This window comes from Pungitius pungitius, chromosome 6, assembly GCF_949316345.1.
Source record: "Pungitius pungitius chromosome 6, fPunPun2.1, whole genome shotgun sequence".
NCBI lineage: Eukaryota > Metazoa > Chordata > Actinopteri > Perciformes > Gasterosteidae > Pungitius > Pungitius pungitius.
Genome location: NC_084905.1, coordinates 1,726,131 through 1,749,514, shown reverse-complemented (window position 1 = coordinate 1,749,514; position 23,384 = coordinate 1,726,131). Strand labels below are relative to the sequence as shown.

At 45.2% G+C, this 23,384-nt stretch overlaps 3 protein-coding genes across 7 annotated transcripts in view; 2 read left to right on the top strand and 1 right to left on the bottom strand.

Moving 5' to 3' along the window:
• Positions 1-1,689, top strand: part of rassf7a (Ras association domain family member 7a) — a 28,489-nt gene extending 26,800 nt beyond the window's left edge. For all 3 annotated transcript variants that reach the window (XM_037450709.2, XM_037450711.2, XM_037450710.2), the window contains one exon: positions 1,255-1,689. In XM_037450709.2, coding sequence (XP_037306606.1) covers positions 1,255-1,286 — 32 coding nt within the window. In that variant the 3' untranslated portion in view covers positions 1,287-1,689. The remainder of the gene's footprint in view (positions 1-1,254) is intronic.
• A 4,200-nt stretch (positions 1,690-5,889) lies between these two features.
• phrf1 (PHD and ring finger domains 1) lies at positions 5,890-17,377 on the top strand. 3 transcript variants are annotated; one of them, XM_037450973.2, is made up of 19 exons: positions 5,890-5,957; positions 6,822-6,966; positions 7,072-7,212; positions 7,446-7,642; positions 7,784-7,867; positions 7,974-8,107; positions 8,203-8,294; positions 8,498-8,676; positions 8,979-9,111; positions 9,245-9,357; positions 9,567-9,760; positions 9,981-10,118; positions 10,688-10,842; positions 11,452-13,255; positions 13,358-14,493; positions 14,598-14,674; positions 15,386-15,508; positions 15,628-15,756; positions 15,859-17,377. In XM_037450973.2, exons 2-19 carry the CDS (start codon positions 6,879-6,881, stop codon positions 15,991-15,993), a joined length of 5,052 nt encoding a protein of 1,683 aa, XP_037306870.2. In that variant the 5' UTR covers positions 5,890-5,957; positions 6,822-6,878; the 3' UTR covers positions 15,994-17,377. The 3 variants fall into 3 exon arrangements, with proteins under 3 accessions (XP_037306870.2, XP_037306873.2, XP_037306871.2); XM_037450976.2 differs by having other exon boundaries at positions 5,898-5,957; positions 6,850-6,966; positions 15,859-17,346; XM_037450974.2 differs by lacking the exon at positions 5,890-5,957 and adding an exon at positions 5,965-6,202 and having other exon boundaries at positions 15,859-17,346.
• An 85-nt stretch (positions 17,378-17,462) lies between these two features.
• Positions 17,463-21,184, bottom strand: irf7 (interferon regulatory factor 7). The gene is made up of 10 exons (XM_037450980.2): positions 20,938-21,184; positions 20,480-20,633; positions 19,964-20,135; positions 19,773-19,873; positions 19,611-19,662; positions 19,413-19,490; positions 19,095-19,300; positions 18,650-18,851; positions 18,423-18,538; positions 17,463-18,330 (listed from the first exon to the last, which is right to left on the bottom strand). Exons 1-10 carry the CDS (start codon positions 20,943-20,945, stop codon positions 18,139-18,141), a joined length of 1,281 nt encoding a protein of 426 aa, XP_037306877.2. The 5' UTR covers positions 20,946-21,184; the 3' UTR covers positions 17,463-18,138.
• Positions 21,185-23,384: the final 2,200 nt, after the last annotated feature.

Genomic DNA, 23,384 nt, shown 5'->3' with positions numbered 1-23,384 from the left:
TAACAGTTTATTTAACGCGTCCCCTCTTCCGTTTTCTCAAGTGTTCCTGCTTTAATCCAGTGGGTGTGTCTACCCTTTCATGATGTCTCCTGTCTCTTCTGCTCTTGTCTCTCACTGTTTGCATCCGGACTAACAGTAGCTGCTTTGGTTTTACTCTAATACCTATGGGAACCCGCTCCTAACACCACCCCCTCCTCTCTGTAATACAGAGCGGCCTTTCCCAACCCCCAAATCAACAAGGGTCCACTTTTCACCGCATCTCCATGTAGCACATTGATCGCCCCGGGAATGACTGTAGAAGACATTCTGTTTGTAGTGCTCTTTTTACACTGTGACATTGAAAGATGGGAGGACAATGCCTTTTCAGTTTGCCTTGTATGTATGGATAGCATTCATAAGGGGCGAGGGGGCTGTGTCTATACAATGCCTCGTACTTTGGTGACGCTTGACTTCCAAAGAGCAAGAGACTTTCATGGAAGGTCTCTGCTAAATGTATTGCACTGTCCCATTCTCTTCCTGTGTGAAACCTTGGCCCTGGTTTGCCTGCAGAGAAATGTCTCTTTCTGTTCTCTATCTTCGCTCTGCTGGACATCAATTTATTTCAAGGGGGCTTTGCCAATCACATTTTCTTTCCGAACTCTAAGCCAAAAGAGGGGAAACATTTCAAAAGAGGGGCAACAAGGCCAAGGTTTCTCAAGATTCTTTTCTGGTTCTCCTTTTGGGGTGGATGCCCCTTGTTTTCTTTGCTGTGATCACACACCTTGACCTTTGACCTGTCATAACACGTGTACAGCAGATTTAGGATGAGCTTTGTTACCTAAACCCTTCAAACGAACATCAAGCAGTATATGAAGCTAATGTCTGGGTTACTGTTATCCCCAAATCACCATTTAAACCACCTAGACCAATTTGGACGTTTCCATAGCACACAGCATCCTATTATGTGTCTCTGTTATGCTGGCAGGTCAAAGTGTGTTGGAGTGTGCAGTGTGTTTGGGGATTTCTTTATGGGATTATACAACATCTTGCATGAACCAATCCTGTCTAGAAATGCGACTCTGACTGCAAGACGGTGATAATTAACAACCCCCCCCCGGCGTGTAAAGAAATGAACCCGATAACTAGTGGCGTGGGTCTCATAGCCAGGTGAAAATTTGGACCCACCGCGGTCTCTCTCCTGCTGTGTCTTAGCTGAAACATGTCTTCCAAACAGAGGGATAGCATCATCCCCACTTATTTTTGTGTGTCTTGCAGTCGTGACATCCCGAGAGTCGTCATGGAGATAAAACACGGACCGCAGGGCCAAAGGAAAGGTGTTCACTGCTGTAACCTCTGTCACCGTAACCTCTGCTTAACCCCTTTGTGACTCATTTATTTAATCAACCATGATATACATACTGTATATACATAAGACAAATATATTTACAGTTTTGCTACTGTAAACACTGCGAAGAATCTGAATGAAATGTAAAATAATTTAGAGTCATTTTACCTAGAGCAATTATTATCACTGTATATTTAAATATAATAAAAATGTGCATTGTGTTTTAGCTAATAATTTGTTGAGTGGTGGTTTTTCTTGGCGCCCTTTTGGAGGAGTCACATTTTATTACAATTATTGTTACAGATACAGTTGCTGTGAGTGTAGGTAATAAATAAATAATTAACACACCAGTGTGCACTCTGGCCGTACCATGAAGGGCCTGTGTGACATGAATTATTCTTTTGAATTATGAATACGTTTGACTGAAATATGCATGCTCTCGTCATAGCTTGTGCTACATGGAAGCTTTCACGCACAATCGTTCTTGGGCTTTTTACATCCGGTATTTACAGGTGGAGGTTCGAAAAGTTCACAAAGGGCATCGTTGAATGCAGATGGAAATGTGGCTGGTAACGCACACCCCCAGATTATAGGGATGATGTAACACTTTGTATCTACAAGACATGTGACCATAAAGGCCCCCAGGGAGGAACAAAAGTCGAGAGCCGACGGAAGATATTTTTGTTGTTGGTCTGTTTTGTGTTTGTACTATTAGTAAGAAATGCTTTCTTTTTAGAAAAATTCCCGACTTAGTCCCTCTGACTTTAAAAAACTGGCAACAAAATAACTGATTGGTTTAGTTATTTTCCGTCATTTATTTTTAGCTCACTAATCAAATCCTCAAATCACAACTCTCTACACAAGACTTTCTTCCTCCACCCCTTTGCTGTTTGTTTACTCTGGGGAGTAAATCTGCTGGCTGTTCCACACCGAGGGACGTGAGCTTCCGTGTGCTCCAGAAAACCCCGGACGGAAACCTTTCAGATTTCTATAAATACTCTCATCTGGTCTCACTTGGCAGGTAAAATTCCAAGCAGCCACATATTTTCTTTGAAGTTTAATATACACACACACTGAAAAAAATAAAATCCAATTGTGTCCGTTCCACTTGTCCGCCATTGTTGTTCCTCCTTCATTGGTGCGTAACATTTTCAGGTTAGATCTTATGATTAATTATGTAGAATTAGATTCTACTGAGAGCTGTCTGGCTTGGTATGGGTTAGGTAAGCTGTTTGGATCCCACTGTCTGCACAAGACCACATGGTGCAACGCTGACGCCCTCCTGTGGACACGAGGGACGCTTCACGTACTCCTAAAGTCAAAATGAGTCTTTCCTCCCTCGGCCTTTTAAATTAAAAAAGACAACAACCGTGGACTGTTGTATATATGTTTTTTTTCCCCTATTATCCTACAAATTGATATTCAACCACACCCACTTTAAATTGAAACCCAGAAGATTCCAATCTAGAAAACGTGGCATTAACAGATTATCCTGTTTTGGATCACAACGCTGAGGGAATTATTATTTTTCATAGAACGGTACCAAATCCACAAGCTGTTGGCTGAATGCAAAAGGGGTGGCAAAGTGGAACATTTGACCACCTGTGTATGAAAACTGAAGGATGGGAGTCTGGGAAAGGACCTTCGTGGGGCTGGACGGGAGTGAGCATCTGCACGTCCACATTCTGAAGATGGATGGGGGGCCACAAGCCAATGAGTCTGACCTCCTGCTGTGTCAAACCGAGTCATTATGCACAGATGGAAACATCCTTACTGATAGCAAGAAATGCTTTAGTTAGTAAAATAGAAAGACAAATGACGGAACAATTGATTTGAGCAGAAACTTTACTTTCACTTAGGATACCAATAAAAAAAGAAAGACGTACATAGTGTTTGGATACATGGATTTTATTGCTTGGTACACATTTGTGAATAAACTGGAAAACTGCTTCTTCTACTGTAAAGGCGTTCCCACCTTGCTGTATTTCCTCAATTAATTTTGCTCTACAACAAAGTTCTGTGTTTTATCTTATAATGCTAACCTGTACACCCGAGGAACCTCTTTAAGAAACCCCTGACCATAAGAAGGAAACACGCAGGGTAAATGAACACGCAGGTAAGCTACAAATCCTAAAAAGAAACTGAAATAAAACACTCACCACCATGGTGATGGTAGGCGTGAATGCAAAGCCGAGAACATATAGCAGGAAGTATAGGCTGCACAATACACATGGAGACCGCTGGGTGGGCAGTCATCTTAAGTAAGGCCTGTCCCAGCAACGTGCACGGGACACGATCAAGAGGTGGGGGAGGGGGGGGGGGAGGGGGGGCTTCTTATAGATGTAGGCGGCTGGTCCGGCTGTGGCTGGTAATGGACGAGCCAAAAAGTGAGAAGTGCTCCCAAAACCAGGTTAGCCGCTGTCACACGCACAGTGGATTTGGACACTGGCACAATGTGCGTTAGTCAGTGGCTTACCTGCTTTTAGATGTCTCACATATCATAATCATGAGCAAGCGTTATCTGTAGAGAAACATATCAGACATAAGCAGCCAACATGGAGTAGGGAGAACATCCTTTTTGCTTAGAATATAACATCTAAATTAGTCTAACGCCAAATTATTGAACGGTCACAAATTGTCCTGTAACAAACTGTAGCCTTTGACATATGATACTAAAGCTGGTTAACTTTATGTAACGTTAGTGGCTACCAAAATACAAAATTAGTTACATTTCAATGGTAATGAAAAAGTTGCAAAATACAAGTAAAAATATCTATATTACATCTAACGTAATGGATGTCGCCCATGCATGCATGCCATATAATATAAAGAATAGGGGCAGATAAAGGAAGCTACTTACCAGAACCCAAGTTTTATTTTGTATTAATCCCTAAAATAAAAGCATATATCATTTCCGCCGATAGGACCCAACAAACTATCAATTAAAAAATCCCATGTATTTTTCCTCTAAAAAGAATCACTGTGCACGGTTAAAGTTAGGTGCACATTGATGAAATGATATTGCCTACACCGACACAGAAGTTCAGTTCACTTTACTCCGCATTACTCCTACCATGCCCACTCCTCTGCATCCGCAACCCAACCTGGTCATGCAAATCGCAAAGAAACTCTCTTCATAATAAAGCCAATGGGCTTTCGCGTTTTGGTTTCACGCCGCATCAATTTTAGGTCATCGACGAATAGAGATCGCGAGGGGGCGGGGCTAACGAGGCCAGCACGCGCGGCTGACTTGGTGAGTTATGGTTGGGGTGCGGCGCGTTCAGTTCTGCACGTCGTACATTAGGAATAAACCATTATCTTATAACTGTTCCCCGTCCTCGCCCACCGTTATTTGCAAACTGAGATGTGAAACAGTTTTCTCCACCCTCGAATTGACGCCGCGCGATGCTCCAGCTGCTCGTGGAGGGGGATAAACTCGACTTTAGGTGGTTTGACAGATGTCGCCCCTACCCCTGCAGTGTGAAGTGGTTGAACTCGGCTCACTTGTGTACAGTGTTGCCATGAGCGGAGTGTGGATGTGCACGTACCAAGGAAGCAGCGTGACGGTCTGATCTGATGATGACGACCGAGTGGAGGAGGAGAGGTGGCGGAGGACGAGGTCGAGGATCTCAATAATTAAATGAGAGTTAGGAATCCACGAAATTACAGTGTACAGCATAAACGAGATTTAAGGCTACTAATAAGAATTATATTTGTTTAATCTTTACAATCTTGGCAGCACATGAACACAGTTATGTTTGGATACTTCAGTACAACTCCATGACTTACTTAATATCACACCATAATTATAAGTATTATGTTACACAACAACGCATGTCATGATTAATTGAAAAGTAAAATCTAACATCCCCTTTTTAGGTGAACGCGAAACATCTTTTCACCTTTCACTCACTGACCCCCTTCTCAATTTTTCAAATGGAACATGATGTACTTTCCATTTTTATGTGTTTGTTTTGTGTTGATAATAAACCAAAACGTTTGGGATAAGATTTGTCTATTCTAGAGCTTTCCCCTAGACAGTTTTAAACTAGATATCTGTAGTTGGATTATTCACAACCAGGATACACATAACCCGATGACACATAGAAGGGGCAAATCAGGATTAGATCCTGTTACGTAACCTCTGGTCTGGTCACATCGGGGTTACCGCTAGGCGGCGACACCTACTTTCTGTTTGTGTGTCAGGCCTGGAACAATCTATAATCTATGTTCATCAATTAAGACACAGTGTGCGTGTTGATCCGTTTGAATTAAGGGTTAGGAGGTGTGTGTAAAATGTAACCGTCTCCAAAGGTTTGATTATTAACACGTAAAAAAGGTATCACAGAGATTTAAAATGTCTACTTTTACTCAGCGCCACAAAACATCTGCTTGTTGATCCATGTATTAAAACAATGTAATGGGATTGAAAAAATCATATTATACACACTGAACGATATAAATATTCAGTGTTTGATATCTTCACCTGCTGTGTCGATAAGGCTGCTCGCCATAAAACCGGTGCTGTCTCTTTAAGAGCCGCAGCTGCGCTCTGCTGCCTTTTCCGTCTTCAGCCAGCCGGTGGTGTCAGTCATCAACCGTGGAGACTTCAAATAATACCTTAAATTACTAAGTAGGTTTTGAATTATTATTAAAAAAAAATGCTCGAATGGGAAACCGCAGTTGTGAAGGTCGAACGAGGTTCTCGCGTGACGGCACGCTAACGTTACCCCACAAACGGAGAGCCTTTGGCCGCAGTCCGAAGGAGCTTTTAGTGGACCTTTGCTAAATTTAGCCATTGTGAGCCTAGCTAACACGCTACACTGAAGCTAACGTTGATTGCTAGCACAAGTTGTTCTTTAAGAACTGCGTTCAAAGGTCAGTCCCGGGTTATTGTCAGTGCGAACATATTTAGTACACCTGTTTACAAATGCACCTCATGCACATTTTAACCGACGTCCTGGGGAAATAATCTGCTTGGTGCAGCGCTTTCTTCTTTGTTTACAAAATGTAGCCGTAGCACAATCTGCAGGTTGATGCTCGCCGACGAGCTGTTCAAGGGGTAACCATTTATTTCTGGTCTGCAAGCACAACTCGGTTACAAAATTCGTTTTTAATCAATGCTGCTGTCTGGCAGTTTCTGAGCTACCCACGAGTTCCCAAGTGTCACACGTGGATAGAGTTGTCCTGTTGGCTGCAGTCTAAACTCCCAGCTGAGACTTTGACTTAGTTGAAGCCCCTGGTCGATGATCCTTTCCCCTCAGTGCTCTAGGTAAAAAATATCACCGTGTCATTGTAGATGAATATATTTCCTTCAGCTCCTGCCCACTACTAAGCAGTGAGTAGACTGGATTGGGCTACATGCAACCACCACACTTAAATCATTATGCGGTTCTATCAGACCCCATGTTGTGATGCTCTGTTTGAATGTTTGTTCTCAATACAAATCCATTGATTTTCTGTCAAGTAACACCATCTGTAATTCTGATCTTCGAAGGATTCATTTAAAGTAAAGCTGTCGGTAGTTGTTGGGCAGTTTTTCTGATGGTCCGCCATGGATGAAGATGACAGCCAAGATGAGCTGATCAACCGCAGTGCGTCCCACAGCAAAGGAAAGAGGACTGCGGTGTGGGTCATCTCAGGTAGTGTGTGCAACATGTTTGGCTATGTGTGAGATGACGGGTACCAAATGTCATCCGCCCCCCATAAGAGTTCGTCACCACACGTTGCATTCGCGTTCCTCTTAGATGACTCAGACAGTGGTGAGTCTGAGGAGGGAGAATCTGACAGTGGTGAGGAAGAAGAGGGTCATCTAGATGGAGAGGAGGACGATGACGACGAAGAAGAGGATGAAGAAGAAGAAGAAGAGGAGGAGGAGGAGGAGGATGGTAAGAGTGACAGACTTTTTACCAAATGGCTAAATAGTCTTCTTAGTCTCGGCTCAACTTGTTGCACTGATGATATATAATTCAAATGTGCACTGTGATTTTCGATGCTCATATTTATTATTAAACCCTAACAAAATTGTTGTAACGTATGGAGCCTTAGTTTTCCCGTCATCCTGGAGTACGCTAAACACATTGTATAGTACAATCACAACAGATTTCAACACTTTTATCAGATGGCGTGGAGGAGGGAGATGCTAAGGCTGAGGATGGAGCTTTTGGGGGAATCCCTATTGATCTTACAGAGATGAGCTCGGACGAGGATGCAGAAAAGTGTCCCATCTGCCTTAACTCATTCAGCAGCCAGCCTGTTGCCACACCAGAGAGCTGCGAGCACTACTTCTGCCTCGACTGCATCCTTGCATGGGCCAAGGTGGGTCCCACGTAATGTTGAACAAGCCCACAGAGAAAGACCTTTGTTTCGATTAGAAGTGAATCCTCTGCAGTCAAGAAGAATCCGTGGTGGGGGAAGCTCAATGATTGATTTCAATTGCTTTTGTTCCCCGCTTTTCAGAATGCAAACTCTTGTCCCGTAGACCGCATTGCCTTCAACAGCATATACCTAAGAAAATGTTATGGAGGCAAGGTGAAGAAAATGGTGAGTGCGTTCAGTCTTGGTAGCTTAACTTTTGGAACTCTTGTTAAACCGGTTCAAGCGATAAACAAGTCATTTATGTGGGGTTTGTGGTGTTTTCTTCCTTCAGATCACGGTACAAAAGCCTGTGAAGGAAGGCCTGGAGGAAATAATAGATGTGGACCTGGAGCAGACCAGCTGCGAGGTCTGCAGGGGGAGTGACCGCGAGGACCGCCTCTTGCTCTGCGATGGCTGTGACGCTGGGTGAGACCGATATTATGAACCTGAATAAAGTCAGCTTTTATTCAGCCTTTATTACAGCCGCTCAGAATGATTTGTTATGCCTTTTTGTTCCACAGGTATCACATGGAATGTCTCACGCCCCCCCTTGACTCTGTTCCTGTGGAGGAATGGTTCTGCCCTGGATGTGAAGCCAGCAATCGTCAATCAAGTACGACTTTAAATTATTTGCAACAAAAAAAAGCTTTTTTTTTTTACACTAAGGCAATAAAACCTCACAACATGATGTTGTTCAACCTGAACACGTTCACCCTCCAAAACACTGTGTGTCAGTTCAAAAGGTCCCAAACTACGCCAACCAAGACAGAAGCTTAATTTAATTTAAGTCAAGACATTTAAATATTTTTGTCTCAGGGGCTTCAGCTGATGATGTGAGTGATGTCGAGAGCCTGCCTTCTACTGCCCGCCCTGCCACAAGTCGCCCCCAGTCCGCCGCTGCAGGTCCCACCCGAGCGATTGCCCGAACCCAGCAGAGCGAGCGGGTTCGAGCAAACGTCAATCGCCATCGCATCACACAGGCACGCTCATCGCAGGTTTGGCATGAGGCGTGACGCTTCGGTGTTGGCTTCCTTCCTTCCTTCCTTCCTTCCTTCCTTCCTCACTAACTAGCCTCCACAGCATATTCGGGCTGAATATTCACTGACGGCATAATGACTCATTGAGTTGTGCGCTTGAGTGTTGCTCACAGTAGAAATGGTTACATGTGGTTTGGACATTTGTTGCGTTAGATTGGTGACTGAGATGCTTGTGTTTCGTGGAGAAGTGCACGTGTTTGGGAAAGCAATGGTTTGTCTAAGCATACTAGCTGAGTGACGCAAACTTTTATCTTCTCTAGCTGGCTCCCACGTATCTGATTGAGTCCAATTGGCTGGATGATACGATTAACGCCGTTGTGTCCGGGCTCAACACGGCTGTGTACATACGGGACTTAACACCTCGTGTCCCATCCAGCAGCAGGCGAAAGACCGGTAATTATCCCACACGTACACATTTACAACCGTTTTTTTTAAACATAATCACATATTATAATGGACATGAGATGGCACATCGGGGCCGAAATCGAGACGTTGGTAATGTGGGACATCTTGTACGACTTTACAGGGAAGCGCAGAAAGGTAAGAAGGAGGAAGACATCTTCTGCTACGGGTAAATCCGGTACCGGAGTCCGGAGGCGGAGGCGGAAAGTGAGAAGAACTAAATCCCGAAAAAACCTAGTGAGTGCGTCTTCAACATCAGTGTTGACCTATCACATAATTGGATTTTAAATGTTTCACTCAATGAATATAACATGTCAATGTCAGCCATGGATGTTGAATCACAATGATTTGTAATAATGAATCCCTGTAAATAATTAATAACACCCCAATTGGGTTGTGAGATGCTTTTCTCTCTCAATGAACACTACCCATTTTTTTCCCACCAGATGTTGAAAAAAGCTGCCACCCCTCGAGGCCGCATTGCCAGTAATCTCAGAATTGTAAAGGACAAGAAGAACTCTTCGCTTCCTACGGTCTATCGGCCGTCGGAGCAAACGCTGAGCAGCATGCGTGCTGACATAGGTGCAGCATCCCTCTCCATCTATGGAGATCCTTTTGACCTGGATCCGTTTTTGGAACGGTAAGAAGACTTAATGTAGATGTGCGACACAAACCACGATACTTAAGATTCCCAATTTAGTTTTAAAAGTTTTCATTAGTTTGAGTGAATCGTATTATAATCATTACCTAGTTGTCACTATTGCCTTTATAAGAATAGCACATGTGTAGAATTTGTGTATTTCACTGTTTGTAGCTGGGCAAACAGTTTTAAAAAGTTTAAAGTAAATGGTTTCTTACAGTATCGATTTGAACAGTGAAGGGGAAGGACAGCAGGCCCGCGTTACAACGCTCTTAGAGGCCAAGAGACGAGGGATCTCTCGCTCCGCTCTTCGCTCCCACCAGCCGGTGGCTCGCCCCGTCACTGCAGGTGTTTCCAGGTAACATCAACTTTAACAGAAAGTGTAAGGGTTGGTTATCCAGAACACGTCTTGATTGGGACTGTTCCATATTTAAAGCTAGCGGGATAACATGTTAATGCTTAATCAATTTGGAATATTACCAACAATTTACTGCAGCATGTTATAATAACGCAGGGTTTTTAAATGTCCTCGATACAAGTCAAAATCACCCAGAAGACCTCCAATGTTGGGGCTGAAATTATTGTAAACAATGTTCCTCACATCATAGAGAAAATTTCTCAAAAAGTACCTTGCTTTTTAGGAAATAACTGTTTATAATAGTCTAAATCCGATGAATGTAAAGATGCTCTCACATATTTTTCGTTTGTTTTTCAAATAAAAACAATCAAATGTGTAATCATTTAAGTTGAGAACCATAGTAACTATAACCAAATAGTGAGCATTACAAACAGATATTCCAAAGACTATTACAAATCAGAATTGTTTGTAAATGCAAGGTGTCTTGGCTCTCAGTCATCAACATGGCATCTAGTTAAACTGATGCTGAGTAGGATTGATCTAATTAAAGGTTTGCCTTGCGTTACCAGGAGAGGTATGAATGTCCACCATTCAGGGCGCGATGTGGAGGTGGCTCCTGTACCCGACCTCCTGGGCAGCATCCTATCGGGACAAAGTGTCCTCTTGATGGACAGCTCTGATGTCGTTATTAATCGGGATGGTACCCTTAAAGCTATAAAGCCAAGTAAGTGTGTGTGTGTTTGTGTGTGGGACACATTTTAAACACAAAATCTAATTAATACTGAATTACATTTGTTATAGCTGTTGGATTGAAGACACTTGGTGGTTTGTGAGACTAATAGAGGATAAGATATTTGACATCATCCTAATTGTTTTTTTTCGAAATATCAAATTATCGAACTAATAATACTAAACCGAGCCATCCTGCAAAGCTCGTCAGAAAATAATCCAAAGTTAGTACCTTTTCTAATTCATTTGATCAAATTATTGCTGTATTCTGTTACTTTTTGTGTCTTAATGTTTTGCAAAGCAATGTGTTGTGGCCTTTGTTGTATGTTGTTTGTTGTATGTTGTTAGTATATGTTGTAATTATTTCTACCTGAGCGCTTGGTTGTGCAGGTTAGGGAATATTTAAGAGTTATTCCTCTCTCACTCTCAGCTGAGTGTGCTGCTGTTACCATTTTCTTGTTGTCCCCAACACTGACCTTTTACTCTAAATAATTTCTGTGAGCAATGTATAAATTGGTAACAATCGTCCGAGGAATGCAGAAAACCCAGAAATCTCCCCACTCCTTAAGTGAGTTGATCCTTTTGTGAATGATTTGTGTTCCAGCGATGCCATCCGCGCTGAATCCAAGTTGCAGTAGCCCGGGGGTGTCCCCGAACCAGGGAGACGGTTCTCAGTCTTTCAGCTCCAACGGAGACCTCGCGGGGTCCTCCCACGGGTCTGTGAACGGACCTAACCCCCAGAGCTCTTCTCGCTTGCCCCCCCAAATGCCCAGCTCAGCCAGCCACATCCATACACCCTCTCATTTGGATTTTCCACCCAGAGGTCATCCGAGGCCGCAGCCACCTCGTCCATCAGGGCCCACGCACCCTCCGGGTCACTGGAGAAACATTGGAGGAGTGGAGGAGCCCGGCCCCTCTTCATCCATCCACCCCACGCTCAACTCCGCCTCCAAGAGTAAGGAAAGGGCCTCCTCACAGTTCCAGCCTAAAAAAGCAGCTACAAAGCCCACGTGGGTAGATGTGTCAGTGCTTCCCAGGATACCAAAAATAAAAAAGGAGCGCAGTGGTACGACACAGGGGGGCTCTAGCCAAGGTGGCAGCAATAAAAGCAGCAGCAGCAGTGCGAGGGGCAATGGCAGCAATGGTTTCTGTGTACCAGAGACGGGCATGACCAGCTTTGCTGGGGACAAGGCGAGGCAGCAAAGCGTGGACCAGCAAAAGGGTCGGGCCGATGGTCCGACTCCGAGGCCCGACGGAGCCGGCTCCTCCTCGACCTTCTCCAACTCGTTCTCCTCTTCTTCGTCCCCTGGCGGCTCTTCTGCCAGCCAGCCGCGTTACTCCCTGCCTTCCTCGTCTTCATCGGCAGTGAGCTTCCGCATTAACTCCAGTGGGAACTCCTGGCAGTCGAGGCAGCTGAGCGGCTCGTCATCCTCTGCTGCTGGAGGCAGTGCGCCGACGCCTCGGAGTACGAAGGAAGATGAAGCGAAGAAGCGGCAGATGCACAGGGACAAAAAGATGCTCCTGGCGTCGCGTATGCTAGGCAGTAAGGAGCCAGACAGTAAGAAGATCTATGATCCCTTTGATCCTACGCTGTCGGACTCAAGTAGCTCAGGAGACGAAGCTGAGAGCACGGGCCTGGAGGTGCACGCCCGCCATGGGAAGCCCCCTAGTTCAGGCAATAAAGGGGTACTTGTAAAAAGCGAGCAGGACCTTGTTAGTGTGAAAACTGAAAGGCAGGAGGTCGACGTCTCACAGGAAGAACCAAGAAGAACGGGTGCTCAGGAGACCACTCTGCAGAAGGCCAGATGCTCAGAGGAAAATGTCAAGGTAGAAAAAGAATGTCGATTAATAGACATCAAGACCGAGAAACAAACGTCGTTACTTGCAACCTCCAAAGTGAAGACGGAGCCCGGGTTAGTGGACGCAGGAGAAGACGAAAGGTTTGGTTGCAGCGGAAAACGTTTCAAGTCCGAGAAAGCCGATGACATCACAGCTGCTTATCCAAGTCTGCATCCTTTAAAGACTGAGAGAGAGACCCTCGAGGAGGAGAGTTCCTACAGTGCTCCCCCCGACTGTGAGAGCAGTTCATCAGCATCAAGCTCCGCCCCCACCAGCAAGAAGCAAAAGCTTGAAACTAAATCCGATTCCAAACCTTCTCCCGCGTCAAAACATTCAGGCCATGAGAAGAATACCTTGACGGCCTCAAAGGAGACGCACAGAGACGGAAGAGCTGACCGCCGCGCCTCAGTCCAGGATGGCCGACCGAGAGGGAGGGAGAAGGACAGAGGAAGGAGCTCCAAAGTGAGGACGAGAAGATCAACCTCAACTTCAGAAAGCTCCCAGGGCAATTCCCCAGATACGAAGAGACGGCGGTCCCGGTCCCGATCCAAAGACAGGAGGCGATCTAGGTAAGTACTAAATACTATCCCCAGTATTCCTGCTATCAACTGTTTGCTGCAGAGACCTTTTTTAATGAGGAGTAACGGGTTTTCTTCTGTCATTGATTTCAGGTCCGGTTCCAGCTCCAGCAGCAAAGAGCGTTCAAGGAAGAAGAAACAGAAACAAAAGAGCAAGGAGAGCTCCGATGGCCGAGAGAGAGACGGTGACAGAAGACGGGCGTCAACGGACAAGAGACGCGGCCGGTCTCGCTCCAGGTCCAGATCAAAGGACAAACTAAATGTACCGTCTTGCTCAGAATCCCGGTCCCGATCCGGGGAAAGGAGGGACGACCACACGCAACCCCAGCCATCGTCCCTCTCCTCCAGAGACAAGGTGGAGTCACAGTCAAAGGACAAGAAGGGACACGGGTCTAGATCCATTTCAAGAGACAACAACAACAACAAAGAAGAAGAGTCGTCAAAATCAAAGAGTTTTCAGAAAACCTCCGGCTCCTGTGTTTCGTCCTCTAAAGACACAAGACTGTTACAAGGCAAGAAGAAAGACAAGGATATCAGTGAAAGGTCCCTCAAAGACGACCAAGCTGCCGCAGCGACTAAACGGAAAATTGCCACCATTGAAATTGGAAAGAAAGCCCAAAACAGCCCGACCACAACCGCGGAAACAGTGAAAGAGATAAAGATGGAAAAAGAAATCAAGGAAGAAAAACAACAACCATCTCTTGACATGTTTGAAGATTATTTTTCTCCCACGCAACAAATCAAGAAAGAAGAACCCGACGCTCATCCTTCGGTGGCAGCCGGGCGCGTGGACAAGGAAGAAGACCCCATCAAGACGGAGATGTTTGAAATCAAGACGGAGGCCCGTGAAGTCCCGTTGGTCAAGTCCGAGCCGAGCTCCCCGGGGTTGTGCCACTTCACCTCGTTCCCCGCGCTGACCCCGGCAGACGCAGAGGCCACGCCCCCCCCCGGGAGACAACCCGACGCCTCGCGCCTGGCTCTCCCCTTGAAGCGGGAAGCCCTGCGGCCCTCCGACGAGGACGAGGACTTAAACGTGGACGCCATGCTGGACAGCCTGGACGGCGTGAAGTGCGAGGAGGACACGGCGTCCGTCAAACACGAACGGGAGGTAGAGGAGAAGAAAGAACCGGCACCTGCTGCAGCGGGAGCAAAAGCTAAGGTTCAGGTAAAGAGGGTCACCTGGAATATACAGGAGCCTGAGGGGCCTCAGCCACAGAAATCTGCCAGCAGTAAGTGTTGCCTGCTTCATTGCTCCACTTTCCTTTGTGCCACGCACGCTGAGCGCTTCTAGACGACTTCATCTTGGTGTTTTCTGGATTTTTGTCTTGCGTAGAGCTTTCTCTGTATAAATTGAAGTTGAAGCAGGAAGGAGCTCGCAGACCATCCTCAGCGGTGCAGACCTCCGGTCAGGTAGGTCGGAGTCGGCCTGGTCGTTGATAGTCATCGAGTGTTGGAAGTGGTTTAATGACCAGAAGGTGGCAGTGTTGATCCAGAGGAGGCAGACGTGTTCTCCACGGTTCTGCAGAGTCATGGTCGAAACTGAAATGGTTTCAGACTAAAAAAAAAAGTCAAATGCATTCTGTGGAAATTACACTGGAACACTGTTGTCTACACATTTAATCACACGTTCCCAACTAAGTCCTCTTGGTTGTTATGGTTGTCCTTCTGGAAAGTTCTCGTGGAGGACAGAACGCTGGAGCTCTGTCAGAGTGACCATTGGCCTCTTGGTCTCCTCCCAGAGTAAGCTTGGCTTGTGCTCTGACATGCACGGTCATCTGTCAAAGATTTCCCCAAACCTTTTTTTCACTTTGATTATGGGGTGTTGTGTGTAGAGTTTTTAGGAAAAGAAATGTAGTCCATTTTGAAAATAGGCCGTAACGTAACAAAATCGGAGTGATTCGCTGTGAATACTTTCCAGATGCTCTGAATCACCGATACAGTTCCCACCGATAATGGGAAAATATAACGGTCATTGTTCACCATTTTCCCACATTATATTAAAATATAATGTTAAATTCCTAGTTGCATTACTAGCAAGTTGCAGCCCGCATTACTAGTCAAACTTTTTTTTTTCAAATTATTTATTTGACCTATTTGATCTCTTTTTTTTTACTTCAACAGGAAATCCCTGGAGCTGTCAGCCGCCGCTCCAAGGCGACCGCTGCTGGTCCACTCAATTCCTCCTCGACATCCGAAGGGGAGCAAGGAGACGCGGAGGAAGGGGATTTGCCGAGGAACGACCAGGTGAACCCGCCTTTTGGATGTATAAGCTTTAAGCGGGTTATGGGTCTCTGGTCCCAACACCTATTGCGGCATACTACTTAACAGTATCACTAATATTTCGGTTTTCCTTTTGCTGTCAGTATTTGAAGAAGCTGCACATGCAGGAGAGAGCTGTAGAGGAGGTGAAGCTTGCCATCAAGCCTTTCTACCAGAGGAGAGACATCGACAAGGACGAATACAAAGAGATTCTACGCAAAGCCGTCCAGAAGGCGAGTTCTCAATGTGGCCGAGAGGAAAAAAAAATGAAAGTTTTGTCGCCGACCAACTAAACTAGAATTGTCGTGTGACTGTCTTGTGTTCCTGGTTATCAGGTGTGCCACAGCAAGAGTGGGGAGATCAACCCCGTGAAGGTGGGCAATCTGGTCAAGGCATACGTGGACAAATACAAACACGCAAGGAAGCGCAGGAAAGGAGAGGACTCGGGACAGGCACAGGAGGACCTCTAGCAGCCCGTGAGGGGGACCTGTGTCCAACCACCGGGAGGGAGCCTCACACTCGGACTAACTCACTCCATCCTGGTGGCCTGAGTCCAGCTGTCTATCCCGACTGAAGTTAAAGGACAAACTCTTTTTTTTTTTCTTTTCTTTTCCCGTTGATCACTTGAGATCTACCCGATGACGTAAGTGCGCTCGGACCGCCGCCGCCGCCTACAACCGGCGTCTTTGTTCAGTGCAGCTCAGAGACTTCCTGGGAGGCCTTGAGGTTGTGCCTTAAAGAGGCAAAACTTGAAGGCCCCTCCCACGGAGCGCTCGCCACCGGCAGGATGCAGCGTGGGCTTTGACCTCCATGTGTCTTTCTGTGGGATTAAAGGACTATTCACCAGTAGCAAACCTTTTTTTGTTTCTTAAGAGGTATAAAAACATACTTTAAAAGAACAAACACTGTTATGCAATTTTTGTAGAACATTTATCAGTAGAGTAATTGTACAATTTTAGATTTGGTTGTAAATAATATAGATTTGATAAATATATATGTATCAACTTCTGTTCCTTTCATCTGTGTACTGACATTCTGCCTGTTGCGAATGACACATGATTTGAGTTCATAGTTGATTGTGTTTTGTATTTTAAAGGCTCAGTTAGGCCTCTGTTGACACCCCTCAAAGCCTTTCTCACCGTTTGAAAAGAACAGCCTCTTTTTAGGCAGATTTTTTTTTTCTTGCGTTGAATTGTAGCCGTTTTTCAACCCTTTAACTCAAATGTACTCCAGAATTCATCAGATAGATTTTATTTTGGCAAGAGGGGAATAATACACACTTCATGCCTCAGTGGCTGAGCTTCGGTCCGATCATTAAAATGCTCTTATTTTTTTCACCGCCTTACCTGGTGCTCTCACGCATACAAACATTTGAACTATTTTTTTATTTTGTATGCGGTGTGTGTGTGTATATAAGTGTTAATGGCACGTGTCATGCTTTTGTGAGATCAATATATATTATAGGATTTAAAAAAAGGAACATTCAAAAAATGTTCAAAGTCGATGGGGAAAATAACCACATTTTAGTTGGCAGCATTATAGGAATACGTTGTGTTTCCTGCAGTACTTACTTATCACTGGTTTCATTGTTATTCTTTACTGTGACTCATTTTGCATGTCCACCATTTTGTTGTCTAAAGTAGTTTGTTTGCCAACCGTGGGGCGGGCGGATCGGCCTCGTTCTTTGTCCCGTTTAAGCCGGCTTTATATAGAGGAGTGGAAGAATCTACAAAAACAGGTGCTCATGTTTATCTGAATGTATTTTGACTTTCTTCTGCAATTACTTGATGAGACCGGTTAGGTGTTTCTAAGAGACGACACAAATATGAATAAATCACTGAGGATGTAAACCGTTGGATTCTTTACCTGCTCGATGTGAATCAAATTGTGTCTCATATTGTGTTACGTATTTGGAGAAGCGACACTTGTGAAGATAAAACCGTATCAAAGCAATTCCTTTATTCACATTGTAGCCGATAGACTTAACATTTTAGTCATACAATTCAAATGTCTATCATTTATTGGAGGTGATATGCAACAACATTCAAGGTTAAACTTTGTTGAAAATCACTCATTAAGTGCAAAACTCCCCAGCAGAGTATAAAAATGTCCCAACAAAATTTGAATTGCAAAAACAATTCACTACAAACAAGGATATATATTTTCGATAATGACTGCGTGACCTATAACAAAAAGTTCCACATATATTCATTTCAATTTTAACGGCTCATAAATACGTGATCAAAAAGCAAAAACGTTACATCTTTGGTTGTTTTACATCAATTGAACCAGACGATCTGATTTGGCTTTTACAGTTATGACAATATTAAGGAAATTATTTTTTTCTAAGACAAGGCCACTGAGTGGAGTAACGCAACAGTCCAACGGTGGAAAAGTTCTCTTCTATTAATGTAGTGATAAAAAGTCACTTTTCTTCCTTTAAGTTAGTGACTGTCAAAAGATGAGAATCCCAAGAAGGAGGCTGGATAAACGTGGCCCATTAAGCTACCAAATTCATTCTGTCCACTTTCTAGCTAAAGCTTACGGTAAGTGCAGGCTGTGGCCCTACAGGTTGTTGATAGAGTCGCCTTCAGGAGACCGCGAGACGCCCAAACTCAGGACCGAGGTAGTAACGGTGCTGCTGGCCGCGCCGACTCTTCGACGTCCGTCGGCAGACCAAAGACCGAGCTGATGAGGTCATACAGGCTGTTGTGTGAAATCTGCAGGCTGACGTTGGCGCTGTGAAGAGACGAGGCTCCTTCCATCTGGGCCACCTCGTGGAAGTGTCGACAGATCAGAGGGACCACCTGCATGGACGAAAGGGACACTTTGCAGCTCTTCCGAACCGAAGAAGGCTCGACAAGAGGGAGGATGTGTGCTTAACAGAGAGGAGCGTTACCTTGACTACGATGAGCTTCTTCTCCAAAGGTTTTCCATCGGGGAACTTCTCTCCGAAGCACATGTTGATGGTGTACTCAGGAGAGCCGCCGTTGTTGTCTTTAAACTGCTTCAGTTCTGCAACAGAACTCGATTCATCACCATTCATGTCACCGGGACAGCGACAGAAAAACTTTAGATGATCTGAAGTCTGAATTTTGTTCAAATCATCAAGATATCCACACCTACCATCTACATACTTCTGAAAGCTGAGGAGCTCCACCCTGGTGTTCTGAAGCAGCTTGCTGGGCTCTGGGTGAGCCACACTGGGGTCACTGGTGCTGGCAAACACGTGGCACCTGTCCTGTCTCCAGGCATAAATACCAGTGTCCTGCACCTCCAGGAATAGACCCCTCTGGATGCTGTTGAGGATGCGGTTCGTGAACTCAACCTGAAAAATGAAAAAAAAATGAAGCTTTGTAATCAGCACACTGATTACTTAGAGCAGTGTATTGTCTATAAACATGTGGGGAAATTCCACCCTAAAATATTCAATATTTTTCTTATCTGGTTGGGAGTGTCTGACTGTTTCATGAAAGTGAGAAACTACTAGGGGGTGTTTTCGCATTGGGCAGTTTGGGGTTACGGGTTTCCCTCAAATGAGGTGATCCAAAATGCCCAGGTCACCGCGTACCTGTTTTTGGTCCAGCAGGCCGTCTGTGGAGGGAAAGCAGAGGCGATGGGCGTTGGGCTCAGGGCTCTCCTGCTGGTAGTGGAGCTGGAGAAGGGCAGTGGTCAATGTGACCTTTAGCATTTCCCTTTTCCTGTAGTGGATGGAGACCTCCAGGTCAAATATACTAGGCTGCTGCGGAGGTGAACTTAGGACTGCAGGAGGATTTACTGAAAAATAACCCCAAAACACAACCAAACATTTACACGTAATGAATTAGAAACATTTCTTTCCCATCTTGCATTTTAATAAAGGGATTTGACTCTATTTGGCCGGACGTACCCTCACAGTAAGAAGGCTGATCTGGTAAAGGCTGCAGATGGTTCTCAGCTGCTACGGGGTAGCGGCCATAGTCCTCTACTAAAAAGCAAATAAAAACCACATAAAGGACAACTGACCTCATTATACCATATAAAAACAGGTAAAGAGAAAATCCAACCATAACTTGCATGGTATTTGTGCAGAAGCCCCCCCCCTTACCCGATGCCTGGTTTCCGAGGTCCAAGGCCATTAAATTGTTAAGCAGAAGAAGCTGTTTGGAGAAGAAATGAGGCGTGAACATATTTAGGCATCACGTAAGTAGTGAGAGGGCTTTGTGATGTCAAACAGAGAAGTGAAAGTGCGCTCTAGGCAATACGGCACCTCGTCTCCTAAGGGGAAGCCTTCTATGGGGAAGCTGTAGATATCGGGACTCATGTCAGAATCCTCCGGGGACTCTTGTGTCGGCTGACTTTCATAGTTGTCTGCGAGTTAAAGAAAGAGACGTCGCTTGAATTTCATTCCACTTTGACATGAATGGAAGTGGGACATGGATTGAAGGGCCATCGTGTTACACTCAGTGTTGATGATCTCATAGATCTTATGAGGGTCCTCCGAATTCTTGGAATTATCCTTGATCATCTTGAAGCGCCTATCGAGGTTGTTCAGAGCGCATCGGAAGTTGGTTTTCCACCTGGCCTTGTCGTTGGGGAACTCGTGGATTTTTCCACTTGCTACCGCCCATGCCTGTGAGCACAAAAGAAAAACGCACACGCACTCTGCAGCCCACGTGTATGCAAAAAAAAAAAAAAAAAAAGGGAACCGTCCCGCCATCACCGATGAAGACACGGTACAGGAAACTTTCCATCATTCTCTGTTTTTTCGAAACCACTTCCACCGTGGCGTCTCTGCTGAGACTCTGCTTTGACTTTGAGGGAAGTGCAAGTGCTCCACAGGTGTTGCTGTGCTATAATTGTTACGGAACTATTTCATACCAAAAGAAAATACAGTAATAATACAGTTGTGTCAAACAGATGTCGACAAAGCCATCAGTGCCATTGGCGAAGTCGAACGGAGGCGCTTGAACCTACTCTGAATATTCCATTGTCTTCATCATTGCAGTCCTTTCGGGAGTTGTGCTTCCAGGGGACTCTGAACTGGTTCTGGGCTTCGTAGCGGAGGCCCGTGTACTGGCCCGTCTCCACCTGCTCGATGAGCCAGCTGGCGAACGGAGGCTTGGGAAGGCTGAGGGGGGGGAGACATGGCAGATCAGATCAGATCAGATCAGCGCGTGGCGCTTCCGGTGAAACACAGGAAATGGACACACACACACACACACACACACACACACATGCAGCACGGTGTCTTAACTGTCCCACTGACTAAAGCTCCAGTCGGATTGAACGCTACGACAGTTGAATTACGACACCCACAGCACCAGGTGACCCCCCCCCCCCCCACACACACAGCACCACAATGCACGTAACCCACTCACAAAAGAAGGAAACACAACGGCGTAGTAGCCCAGCAGCGGGCTGGTCTCCCCTACCTTTGCATTTCTCAGGTGGTGCTTCGCCTTGGCTGCTGGTTGATGTGGATCCTCGCTGCACCTTTGCTGAAGGTGTATGAACAACACGAGTGACGCTCTCTGAGGTTTCGCTGTCTCCTCCCCCCTCCCCCGCGGGGTGAGGGCACAACCACGTCAGCAGAGGGCGAGTTGGAACCTCCTCCACACCGAGACGCTGCCTCTGCGGGATCCCGTGGGTCCGGAAAGCGGAAACTGCTTGGCGACACTCTCTCGAAGTCAAACGAGTCCTTCCGGTTAATCGCTTTTCTTGCGTCACCACTTGGCCCGCGTTTCATCATCGAGGCTGTCAAAAAAGGGGGATCTTATCTGCATGATGTCGCCCTTTGCGTGTTATTATTACAACTAATATATATGAATACCTCGAATAAGCGAATTAATGTTTGGTTCGCTCTAAAAAGTCAAGGCGGGCTTATTTGCTAATAACCAATCAGTGATGAGGTTGCTCTGCTCGTACGGTGTGTAACTAGTGTGCAGAATGCAGAGCAGAATCTGGTGGACGGGCCAAACCAAAGTGTTCTCTGTATCTCCCAAATGACAAGTTATCCAGTGTCATTTTGCAGTGTGTAAGCCAGCGTGCTTTTGTATCTATCCTGACCCCCAGAGCCCCCTCTACAGCACGTGGGTCAAAGCTCTGTGGGTGAAATGTACTCACCGAGTGGTACGTTTAATTGAATGCATTCAACATGCAGCAGTTTGTACTTTGCATTGGCTGCTGAAGTACATACAGACGGATAAAGTCGGTGATCGGGGTGCCAAGTTTCATTTCAAACCAAATCTGGGTAAGTAATTGGTATCTTTGGCCTGATTAGGTTTTTTCTTTGTGATCTGGAATACCCCATGCATTGTTTTTATCGCTAAAAAAAACAAAACAATTGCTAGCAAGTGGCTAAATGAGAGAAAATAATGTCATCATGACTGTCCATCCTTAGCACATTTTCAAATGTATCCCTGGTATTATTTCATAGCCCATGTGATGGTGAATTATCCACCTGCTCTGACCTGTGGGCTGATTTTAAACAGCCACCCTTGAAACCAGACCTGTTCTGCAGAATATGGTCCAAGGAATCCACCTGTGAGTGTTCCATAGTTTACAACGTATGTGCTGCTAATTCAAGTGTAATCTGGGACTTTCGGAGGAAGAAAGCTGCAGGTGTGTGGTTGTGTCATGAGCTGTAATGAGACAAAATATGATTAGCCATTAAGTGAGAGTGCTGTGGGGTTCCCCTTTTTCCATGACATACATTTGGATCTCCGGTATACAGGTGAAACTCGAAAAATTAGAATATCGTGCTACATTCAACTTAAAAGGTGAAACTAATATATTATATAGACTCATTACAGGCAAAGTGAGATATTTCAAGCCTTTATTTGATATCATTTTGATGATTTTGGCTATATACTATATATACTAATATAATAGTTTCACCTTTAACGTTGAATTACTGAAAGTAATGAGCTTTTGCGCGATATTCAAATGTTTCGAGTTTCACCCGTATTACTCAAAAACACATCTCGGCTTGCTCCAATTCCTCTTCCTAGCATCTGTGTTTCATCGTACTTCCCTGCGTGCCAAAAGCAAAACTGTGAATTTCGTATTTTCTTCTCGTCCTTTGGAATCTCATTCAACCTCTTTACCCTCAAAACACAGTACTAAAGGTCAGGGCCTGTGCACGCTAAGCAATCTTCACTTCACTTTACTCACTTCTCGTGAAGATTGCCTTTTCTTTTCTGACCGCAGACTGCGCGAGGGATGATCCGAGGCTTCACGGACCTTGTATCCGTCTCTATTTAAGAACTATGGCTAACGCGGCTATAGCCCAGTACACATCTGTCAGTAATAGAGAAGCGATACATATTACGGCGAAGCACTTCCCTTTTCTAGCAGACTGGAAATAGTCCTTGTTGAAGGCCACTCGAGAGCACTCTGGCCTCTCAGGAAGGTTGGTTATTGAAAGATGACATGATGACTCACATCCTGTTTCACACTTGTTTTCTAAATTTAAGGGCAATATCGTCAACTGTGTTGTTCCGCTGTTTTGTTTTGAGCCCATTTTCGCGTCTTTTAGCATGTCGGCATATGGGTTCTGAGTGACTGTTACATTTGATGTGCACTTTAACTGGGAATTAGCTGGATTCTCCTCCCTCTTTCATGTGTCTCTCCCTTTATCGTGCTATCCATGTCCCTATCGCGGTTGCGCTGGCTTGCAGAAGGATACACACAAACTTCTGTGTCCAATATGAGACAATGTGGGACAATGGTTTTTGAGAGTGTTGAGCGTAGGGCCACTGCAGTTTAAGTGTATTAAAAAAACTGCCACAGTTCTCATAAACAGCCACACCCTCACCTATGGTGATGATAGGTGAGATTGTGTTTCTGTGTCTGGACTGAGGAAAACAATAGAATTTTA

Coding starts and splice junctions, on each gene's coding strand:
- phrf1 (XM_037450973.2), top strand. CDS start 6,879: ATGGATGAAGATGACAGCCAAGATGAGCTGATCAACCGCAGTGCGTCC. Junction 9,112..9,244: donor CAGCAGCAGGCGAAAGACCG/GTAATTATCCCA, acceptor ACGACTTTACAG/GGAAGCGCAGAAAGGTAAGA. Junction 10,119..10,687: donor GTCACTGCAGGTGTTTCCAG/GTAACATCAACT, acceptor TTGCGTTACCAG/GAGAGGTATGAATGTCCACC.
- irf7 (XM_037450980.2), bottom strand. Junction 19,301..19,412: donor TCAGCCTTCTTACTGTGAGG/GTACGTCCGGCC, acceptor GTTATTTTTCAG/TAAATCCTCCTGCAGTCCTA. Junction 18,539..18,649: donor CTTTCAGAAGTATGTAGATG/GTAGGTGTGGAT, acceptor GTTCTGTTGCAG/AACTGAAGCAGTTTAAAGAC.